Consider the following 10,751-nt stretch of genomic DNA (forward strand, 5'->3'; position numbering starts at 1 on the left):
ATATATATCATCAATAAAATCTTTTTGTTGAAAACCTCTTACTACTAACCTAGCTTTAAATTTATTTTCGGCTTTCTTTCTGTATATCCATTTCACATCTAAAGGCTGTTTGTCTGCTGGTTTACTTACAAGTCTCCAGGTCTCATTTTTGCCAAACTGTTCATCTCACGATTCATAGCCTCAGTCCATTCTTTTGCTTCATCGCTAGTTATTGCCTCCTGAAAATTATCTGGAATCATAGCATCACAATAGTTAACAGTTATACAATAATAACCAAATTCTTCATCAAACCGAGTTGGTGGCTTGATTTTACGCCGATTTCTTGTTTCAATTACTTTATTATCATCATAACTTTCATTTGTTTCAGCATTCAAATCTTCATTAATTTTCTCATTATTTTCTTCTGCATTAGTCTCTTTCTTCTCTTCTATAATTTTCTCTTCCAATTTATTCGGCTGGCTATTACTTTTATCATTTTTCTCTTCTCTATTATCATCGAGACCAATACACATTACATCATCTTCAATTATATCACAATGTCTTGCTACAACTATTCTATTGTTTATTAATACTCTATATCCAACATCTGTATAGCCCATTAGTATGCCAAGCTCGGCTTTCCTGTCCCATTTACATTTTCTCTTTTCCTCTGGTGTTCTAACAAATACTTTACTTCCATATATCCTTAAATTTTCAATGCTTGGCCTTTGTTTGAAAAATATCTCATAAGGCGTCTTCCTTTCTATAGTGCCATTTGTTAATGTTCTATTCTTTAAATAAGCTGCGGCCATAACCACTTCAGGCCAAAATCTTTTATGCACTTTTGCCTCTGCCAATAGACATCTTGACATATCCATTATTGATCTATTGAACCTCTCTGCTGTGCCATTTAATTCATGCACATATGGCGGACAAGATTTAATCATAATTCCCTTTGATCTTGCAAAGTCAAACACTCTTTTATTAATGTATTCCTTTCCATTATCACATCTCAATTCTTTAATATTTTTCCCAGTTAAATTTTGTATCTCATTAACATACTGCATTAAACAATTATATACTTTATCTTTTGACGGAATACAATAAACTTTTGCCAACTTACTATAGTCATCTATAAAACTTAAGAAATATTTTTCACCATTAAAACCTGTAGTTCTGTGTGGCCCATTTAAATCTGTGTGTACAATTTCTAATATATCCTGTGCTCGTTTTCTATTATTTTTAAATGGCAAGTTATGCATTTTATTTTCAATACATATAGCACATTTCATGTACTTACATTCAATCTCCTTTGGTAATCCTTTCAATAATTCACTTGTACACATTGTATTCAAATTGTTAAAGTTTATATGACCAAGCATCCTATGTAATTTCTCCTTCACTGTCATACTTGATTTCTTCACTAAATTAGCATGTAATGTACTTGCATTTATATAACCTTTTAATTTATACAGTCTATCTTCTTTCACTGCTATAGCTATAATAGTTCCATAGACGTTATATATTTTTGATTGTCGTCCCCTGGAAACAATTTTATGATTGTCTGTAATCTTTGAATAGCTCAATAAATTTGCTTTCATCTCTTTGACATAGAAAACATTGTTCAAAACAACTTCAGACTTTTTCCATAGACCATAAAATAAGTTTGTATTTTTCCGACCTTTGTAGCTTCTAATATTCTTCCATCACCAACTTTTACTTTAATAGGTTGTTGTAATATTTCACATGAATGATAGTACTCATCAGTATTAATTATATGATCTGTACAACCACTATCTAATAACCAAGTTAAGTGGCCAGACTGCTCAATATTATATATTTTACTTGAAGTTGAAACATTATTATTCTCAATAGTTGCAAGGAAATTATTACCACCACTCTCATTACTGGATTTATTATTATAAGTTCTTCCTCTAATATTTCTTGAATTATAATATGATCCACGTTGATGTCCACGATTATTATTAAATCTAATAAATCCATTTCCTCTACCACTGTTAACATTTCTGTGTCGACAATCTCTTTGCATGTGGCCAGGTTTTCCACAGGTAAAACATTTAAAGTTTTTATTAGGTGATGCAGAACTACTAGTGTGAGCTTTAAAAACATTTGAGTTGTCGCGTGATGGTTCATTACATTTTTCAGGTTCTTTATCCAATGATTTTAACATAATTTTACTTTTCAAATAATCTACAGTTCTGTCTTTTTCTGGTAAAACGTCTATTAGATCTCCAATATGACTGTAATTACGAGGTAAGGCCTTTAACATATAATTTAATTTTTCTTGTTCACTTACCGTCGCGCCGGCTTGTTTTAACTGATTTATTGATTTCTCAAAGTCGTCAAAAATACACTTACTTGCGAATAGTTCGATAATTTTATTGCTTCTACATTGTTGCGACATATAATCTGTAGTGCCGATGATTTCTGCAGGTACATTTCATCAAATTTTGCCAATATTTTGCATGCGGAATCTAAGTCGCATATATATTCGAGTTGCTTGTTGCTTATTGCACTATAAATGTAGTTCGTTGCCTGGATATCCATCTCTTCCCACTTTGCAACATCATCCGAATCATTTTTGATTCGTATGGCAGCTTTCTTTACATTTCTTAAACTCCAAAAACTTAAGTATACGTATTTTCCAGCTACTATAATCCGATCCGTCGAATATTGGAATAACTGCGTCATTGCATTTAGTAAACGCCATTTTTGCTTATTGCATATATAGCACGTTTCCACTTTATTTGCGAAAATATCTTCTTTTCTTCTTTGTATTTGCAGGCAACCACGCTCTGCTACCATGTTAATAAAACCACTATGACGGATCACTGTTATTTAATTTGATATCTTAAACATAAACTTAAAGAACTACATTATTGTGGCTGCTCGCCGGCAGCCCGTGACAGGAAGAAGGAAGTGGAGGCGTGTTGCCACAAAAACAAATTAAATTACATATAAACAAATGTTACCCTAAACAAATATAAATGTACCCATTCAACAAAGACAAAATGAATTCCAAAATAATTAATCGGAAATATTTTGTCAGTATAATATCTTTCGATTTGAATTAGTGTATCTGTCTTATCCTAGAACATTACAAGACTATCGTAGCTGACTTATTAACCGCCATTTTCAATAAATGACCCCAATCGCTTTTATGCGATCTATCTCAAAAATAGACCAATCAGAAAGTTTTTTGACATGCGTATAAATGATTTTGATTAGTTGATTCTTGGAATCGGATTGAAGATCGGGATCGTTTATTGAAAACGGCTGTAAATTGATTGAAATATAAAGCCGGAGCCTATATTCATGACATACTTTACTATTTTGTTTTATCCTTATTTAAGGAGCTTGGTCGTTATTTCACGACTATGTCGCTCCGTACGTCCACTTTGAAGATATTGCCCACATTGAAGCTTAAAGTATGAGGTCCAATCCCCACAAACTCCGACAAAACATGATGTACGTCATCTCTTACTCCATAAGCAGAGCAATTTGGGAAGTCTGACGCCCGTACTTTACTATAGCGAATATGTCAGCCAACATTCAAATTTGGTAGAAAGCTACAACTTTAGTCTTGAAATACAGCAGATCTTTAATTAATGTGATATTTTGTATACAGGTCCGTGCGTTTGTTGAGCGCAGTGCCGCCCTCTGCCAGCCGGACCACGTCCATGTATGTGATGGATCGGATGCTGAGGCCAGCGCTCTGTTGCGTATGATGCAACAACAGGGAACCGTGAAGCCGCTGCCGAAGTATGAGAACTGGTAAGTCTGTTGATTATTACGTGTAGTTTAATTGTTAGATAGGTTTACAATTATAAAACGAATATATTTTTATTTAAAAAATATAACTATACATACTTAAAAAATAATCTATGGATTGACATTATCAGTAAAATCAAGGCTTGTATTAAAGTATAGGCTCTTACTAGGTTATTTGCCTATCTAAGATTCGAATTATTGCTATACACAGTCATAAAGTTGAGACATCCTTTGGGTTATCAAAAGACTCCTTTATATTTACATAGATAATATTTTAGTAAGAGAACGAACTATTATGCTCTAATAGCATACGTCAATAATATAATAAATAAAACATCGATTGAATCGACGTGATGACGTCATTACGCAGTAAAAATAGATAAGTTATGAAAGTGCAAGAGGAACTAACAATTTGAACGGGCGAACACAAGGTCGCAAACGAATGTGTTCTAATGGTTGTTATGTTAAATAAGGAACAACAATGATACAATAGAATTTTAAAATAAGAATTTGCCGGTACAGGGAAAAAAATTGAAGCCGAAGTTTTAGTGCCTAATAAAAGTTTTTAAAATTATAATAAATGTCAACCCAATTCCAGATTATGAATGTCATATATTTTTTTATTTATTATTCTGAATATTATTTTATATATCTAATCTTACATTTTTTCTTTTTAATTTTAACCAGTCACTATAATATACGTATATTTTATATATTTAAGCTTATGTTTTTTCTTTTTAATTTTAACAAGTCACTATTAAAAACATATGTACCTATAACCTCTACAAAAATGTACCTACCCATATAATCCAAATTAGAAAAAATCGAAGTGCTCTTTTTGTAATAACTGATAAGTGTATTTATTACCAGTGTGTTACTAAAAGCGAAAGTTATATACTTAAGTAGTTTTAAGACGATAAGTAAGAACCTATTTTTGAGTCCAAAATCCCTTTCGTCTAGTTGGTTAACCCGCACGGACCCAGCCGACGTTGCTCGCGTGGAGTCGCGCACCTTCATCTGCGCAGACCAGGAGAAGGAGGTGGTGCCAGCAGCCAGGGCTGGTCAGAAATCAGCCCTCGGCAACTACATCTCACCTCCCGACTACGAGAAGGCAGTCGTTGATAGGTTCCCGGGATGTATGCGAGGTAAGACTTATACGGAATTATTGTTTGAAAATGTATGTTTAGAATTAGACAGCGATTCGATTCCCGATGAGAATAAACTGATATTGGATTGTTCAGCTTAGTGCTCATTTCAAAGAAATCTGGAATTGAATTAGAAAAAACAATATTCCTCCCGCGTGGAATTTTATATTAGTTACATAACCTTAATTGATTGTTATGGGCCTAAGGCCTGTTATATTCCACTTAATTGATAGTTTAACCTGCATAAAAATCCGACCAATTATTATTATATACGCATAAATACAAACAGCTTCTAACATTTTTGTGGTACTTACCTGTTTCGCTAATCATGTCATCAAATTTTAATGATTTAAGACTATTAAATTCACGTTTTAATCAAACTATTAATTTAGTTGATCAAACTTGATAATTTTTTGTTATAAAATTTCGTACTCGTGTAGTCAAACGGGAATAAGAATTAAAAGAGCTTATATCTCTTGTATGCAAATATGGAAACAATGACATCAGTAAAAATCCACTGAGATGACGCTATTTAATTAAAGATATATATAAGCAAACACTAAATCCCTTAAACATAACTGAATACTTGCTAGTATTATAACATTTAATATCAACGCGTCATAGTTTTGCAAATACAATTCCGTGTAGGAAATAATCGAGTATCTTTGCGTTTTTATAAACATTTGTTCAGCCGTGAATTTCTATTGAATTGTGACAATCGATTGTTTTGATGAATTCAAAGAATGTTTTGTTTTCAGGTCGCACTATGTATGTCATTCCTTTCTCCATGGGACCAGTCGGTTCGCCGCTGTCCAAAATTGGAGTGGAGGTTACTGACTCTCCTTACGTGGTGTACTCTATGCGAGTGATGACCAGAATCGGTAAGGTCACTATTTTTGAAAGAAATGTTTTATTTGTTCATCTATAATTTATTCTACCAAATACTGGTCGAAAACAAGTTATAAAAAATAAAATATCCAAAAAGAACTCTTTTTAAATTGAATTCGAATTTTAAAATAAATATTTTTTTATGCTTTTTATTTGTTCTTCTTTGTTTAAACCTATACGCAGGTTCTAAAGCTCTTTCTTCCTCCAGGTGCCAAGGTTCTTGAAGTCCTGCGCCAAGACGAGCAGTTCGTACGCTGCCTGCACTCCGTGGGTGTTGGTGGAGGTACTCCAGGCTGGCCCTGTGACCCTCGCGGCACCATCATCTTGCACCGCCCAGCTGACAACGAAATCATCAGCTATGGTAATTCTAACATCTTATTACCGATACCTCATATTTACCCTTAAAAACATCGGATAAAATTCTATCCAGGACTAGCTTTTGCCTGCAGCTGCGAAAAAGTAGTCTATAGCACTGAAAAGTTATGTAACTTCCTATTGCTGAAAAAAAAAAACAAAATTGTTTAATAATTTCTGACATTAGCGCGTTCATACATACAAACTCTTCGACTTACATACTTTTAGTATATTCTAGCTAGATTTCATAGCGTATTCTACGTCCCTGCCATTAATTTTTTTTTATCAATCAACCTGGTTTTTCCGGAAAAAGCTATTCTTGAACCGCCCCATTTCTTTGTTTTGACTCTTTACTGTCCATAAAAACATTCAACACAGGAAATTTTTACTTAACAAACCCAACTATAATTTCAATACTACCATTGTGTAATATATGTTTACGTGAGACACCACCATGTACCATTGTAGTCTGTTAAAAAGTCTTCAATGTTTAATAATCATCGTATTTCCTATAGGCAGCGGCTATGGCGGCAACAGCCTGTTGGGCAAGAAGTGCTTCGCCCTTCGTCTGGGGTCCGTCATCGCGCGCCGGGAAGGATGGCTGGCTGAGCATATGCTGGTAAATACAGATATAGTTAATATTTTTTATGTTGAAAGGTGCAAAATCGTACCTTTTTGACACGCTTAGGGGCTAAAAGAGGATATCCGTCCTGAAGGGAATGAATCTAAATACGTTGATAGGTCAATGTGACTTCAGGAATCTGATGATGATAAGGTGTTCCAAATTTCATGGCTACTAATAAGTATAGTTGTATTAATGGTTGTCACAATTATGTGGGGTGTGCAACTTATTCTCAGAGTTTTTCAATGAGTGAAGTTCTGATTTGTATCGATGGTTGTCAGAATTATGCAGGATGTGTGACTAGGATACTCGTATAATTTTGTAGACTACGAATCAGTTTAAATTTTGATGTATATATTCTCAATTAACATACAAATCTCATTTATAGACAACAAAAATTAAGATTTATGCTTTTTTACCAGATTGTGGGTATAACAGACCCTCAAGGCAAGAAGCGGTACATCGCAGCTGCGTTCCCGTCTGCCTGCGGGAAGACGAACCTGGCCATGATGACGCCCACACTCCCGGGGTACAAGGTGGAGTGCGTCGGAGACGACATCGCTTGGATGAAGTTCGATAAGAACGGAGTGCTGAGGGCCATCAACCCGGAGAATGGATTCTTCGGTGTTGCTCCTGGTAAGGATGAAAATCGATTAAAAGTTATATCGATTATTTTTGGAAATGAAGTCATTTACATCGATTGAAATCGATTAAAATTGTGTATTTTGGTTTATACACCAGATTCCCACTATGAAACAAGAATATCCTTCATAACATTTTGTACCCTCTATTCTATTTTAAACTTTACGATAGACGAACGTAGTATATTAGATAAACCTAGAACATTCTATTTACTTCTGCATTCTATTGGACCAAATCTCATATCAACTTAATTTAACAATACTTACTTTACAGGTACCTCAGCATCAACCAACCCGATAGCAATGGCAACAGTATTCAAAAACACGGTATTCACGAACGTAGCTGAGACTGGGGATGGTGGTGTTTGGTGGGAAGGCATGGGTCCCGCTCCCGAAAACGTTACCGACTGGAAAGGACAGCCCTGGGACTCCAGCAAGAAGACGCCAGCCGCGCATCCTAACTCTAGGTAAGATTGTAATTTGGAGAGGTTAAGTCTACTTGAAGCAATTGTGATTTAGGATATTTTTTTTATTGCTTTGAATGACGAGACGAGCTTGCCGTTCGACTGATGGTAAGCGATACAATTATCCATACAGTAGAAATACCATCCAACACCTTAACAAAATATTGTTGGTTCACTGCGCTCGCCATCCTGAGACAAGAGATGTTAAATCTTATTATGTCCAGTAGTTACACTGGCTATAATGTTCTTCAAACCGGAACACAGAAGTGACTAAACGCTGATGCTTAGCGGTAGAAATAGACATTGCGGTGGTACCTAATCAGGCGGACTCTTAAATATGAGAGACCTACCACCAGTGGCTCTGCTCGTTGGAGGTAGTTAAGAGTGTAGAGGGAGAAAAAATGAGTTTTAAAGGCTCGGAGATTTACCAATTTCAACTGTTGATACAACAGTCTCAGTTTCATAGATACTGCGTAAAGTACTAGATCCGATGGAGGCCAGGCCTTTTAAGAGAATTTTAATGACCAATGTCGGTTAGAATCTAATTATCCAGAAAACATGAGACCAGTTCTAGGAAATTAGAATTATCTTATCCAAACAAATGTTTTCTACAATGTATTTTTTTATCAGGTTCTGCACCCCGGCCGAACAATGCCCGATCATCGACAGCGAGTGGGAGAGTTCAGAGGGAGTGCCGATCTCCGCCATCCTCCTCGGAGGCAGGAGGCCCAGTGGAGTGCCTCTCGTGGTGGAGTCCAGGGACTGGCAACATGGTGTGTTCATGGGAGCGTCCATGCGCTCTGAAGCCACTGCCGCTGCTGAACATAGTGTAAGTATTACATTAAAAAAAAGCTGATGTATACTTGGTATCGAACTTAGGTAAATAAGTTATAATTGATGTAGATATAAACGGAGTTGTTACTCTGCCTAATAATCAAAATTCAGTAATTTAAAACGCTACAAGTTCACTACGGTATCTATTTTAAGCAATACCTAATTACGATAATAATCTAATAAGGAAGCAAGATTTTTCGAAACTGACAAAAGGACTAAACAAAATTTTGTCCCAAGCCTTATTATTAATTCCCTTCAATTTCCTCCATCAGGGCAAGATGGTGATGCACGACCCGTTCGCGATGCGTCCGTTCTTCGGGTACAACTTCGGCGAGTACCTGAAGCACTGGCTGTCGATGCCGCAGCCGGGCCGCAAGATGCCCAAGATCTTCCACGTCAACTGGTTCAGGAAGGATGACCAGGTAATGATGAGATGTTTGCGATTGATTTTAGTACAAACGTTGTGATGCGATATCGAGGAGTGTTTTCTTTTTTCTTGCAGTTTTTAATTCCATTCCAAAAATTAAAATGCTTAACAGCCTTGAAAATTTCATCTTACAGTTTATTTTTGTTGTGTGATTTTTTAATTCCATTCTAATAATTTAGATCCTTAAAAGCCTTGAAAATTTCATCAACAGTTTTATAATATTCATTACCAAGTTTAGACTAATATTTAGATATGCAAATATTTTTTTCGATTCTAAGTTGGCCGCACTCAACCCACTAACTAAAAACAATTTTTCCAGGGTAAATTCCTCTGGCCCGGTTTTGGCGAGAACTCCCGCGTCCTGGACTGGATCCTGCGCCGCTGCGACGACGAGCCGTGCCACACCGAAACTCCCTTGGGCTACGTGCCGAGCGACGGCGCTCTCAACACCAAGGACCTTGGCAAGATTAACATGCAGTCCCTGTTCAGTATTCCCAAGGACTTCTGGATGCAGGAGGTTTGTATTTTAAGTTATTATTAATTCGAAATTACATTATTTAATCGGTGGCAAATAAAAATTGCGGTGGCAAATTAAACGTAGAAAGTGAAGGCATCAATTTCAATTCGAATAATTCGAATTAATCGATTTAATCAATATCCATTTTAATATATTTAATCTTGATACTTATTGGACAGCAGCAGCCTTATTACCCATATTTAATTCAACATTCTTCTCCAGGTTGACGCGATCGAAAAATACTTCAAGGAAGAAGTTGGAGAAGATTTACCCGCCGAAATGTGGCAAGAACTGAACAAGCTAAAGAAAAACATTCAGCAATCCTAAATAACCAAAGATACCACTCGTTAAATATGCGATGGATGTTGCCGGCTAGTCCGAGAATTCAATTTTAATTATAAAAATAAATTATTTTAAATGTAAAGGCATAACATTCCAAGCTGTTCGTATTGACAAACTCATTCTATGTCGAATTAAAATGTAAATTAATACTCGCTAGACGTCTTCGTCTTGCTTTTAAATTTTAATTTGTAAAAAAGTATGAAATGGGTAAATTAAAATTACAAAAAATCTAAATTTATGATCCATGTTTGGGCAAAACACGAAAATAAATGCGAAGGCTGTGCTAGGTTAAGATATTGTATAACTTCTCAAAAATGGTGACAAAAAAATAGGGCTTGAATTAAAAAATTAAATTGCAAGTTATTTTTGTAGGTACTTCTAACTGTTTTACCTATAATTTTATTTTTCCAACATCTATTGGACCTACTTAATGTTACCTTTGTTAAAAATTCTCTGTCACCATTTTTGAAAATGAGTTCACTGTGAGTACTTATTGTAAATCGAATAGAGGTGAAACAAAATATATTTTTGGATAAAGCTTAATATTTTTAGAATATTTCACATCTTATTACTGCATGTACCTAATTTGTAAAAAACTATAAATATTACAATCAATTTAAAATATTCGTTTTTTTTTTTTATTCTTGGAATGTAAAATTATTTCTATGAATTTCAAAATATATTTTGTTTAACCACACACTTACTTAAGCCTTTGATACGTTACTAAAAATGAACAGTAGATAAAT

The 10,751-nt window shown here is 35.0% G+C and overlaps 1 protein-coding gene across 2 annotated transcripts in view; it reads left to right on the forward strand.

Annotated features, from left to right (window-relative positions):
- The window catches only part of LOC115443026 (phosphoenolpyruvate carboxykinase [GTP]), a 36,864-nt gene extending 26,135 nt beyond the window's left edge, over nt 1-10,729 (forward strand). For both annotated transcript variants that reach the window (XM_030168294.2, XM_030168293.2), the window contains 11 exons: nt 3,629-3,774; nt 4,732-4,916; nt 5,675-5,797; nt 6,013-6,165; nt 6,674-6,777; nt 7,203-7,416; nt 7,696-7,888; nt 8,516-8,714; nt 8,992-9,141; nt 9,466-9,663; nt 9,886-10,729. In XM_030168294.2, the coding sequence (XP_030024154.2) occupies nt 3,629-3,774; nt 4,732-4,916; nt 5,675-5,797; nt 6,013-6,165; nt 6,674-6,777; nt 7,203-7,416; nt 7,696-7,888; nt 8,516-8,714; nt 8,992-9,141; nt 9,466-9,663; nt 9,886-9,990 (1,770 nt within the window). In that variant the 3' untranslated portion in view covers nt 9,991-10,729. The remainder of the gene's footprint in view (nt 1-3,628; nt 3,775-4,731; nt 4,917-5,674; nt 5,798-6,012; nt 6,166-6,673; nt 6,778-7,202; nt 7,417-7,695; nt 7,889-8,515; nt 8,715-8,991; nt 9,142-9,465; nt 9,664-9,885) is intronic.
- Nucleotides 10,730-10,751: the final 22 nt, after the last annotated feature.

This window comes from Manduca sexta, chromosome 4 (genome assembly GCF_014839805.1).
Source record: "Manduca sexta isolate Smith_Timp_Sample1 chromosome 4, JHU_Msex_v1.0, whole genome shotgun sequence".
In the NCBI taxonomy this organism is placed as follows: Eukaryota; Metazoa; Arthropoda; class Insecta; order Lepidoptera; family Sphingidae; genus Manduca; species Manduca sexta.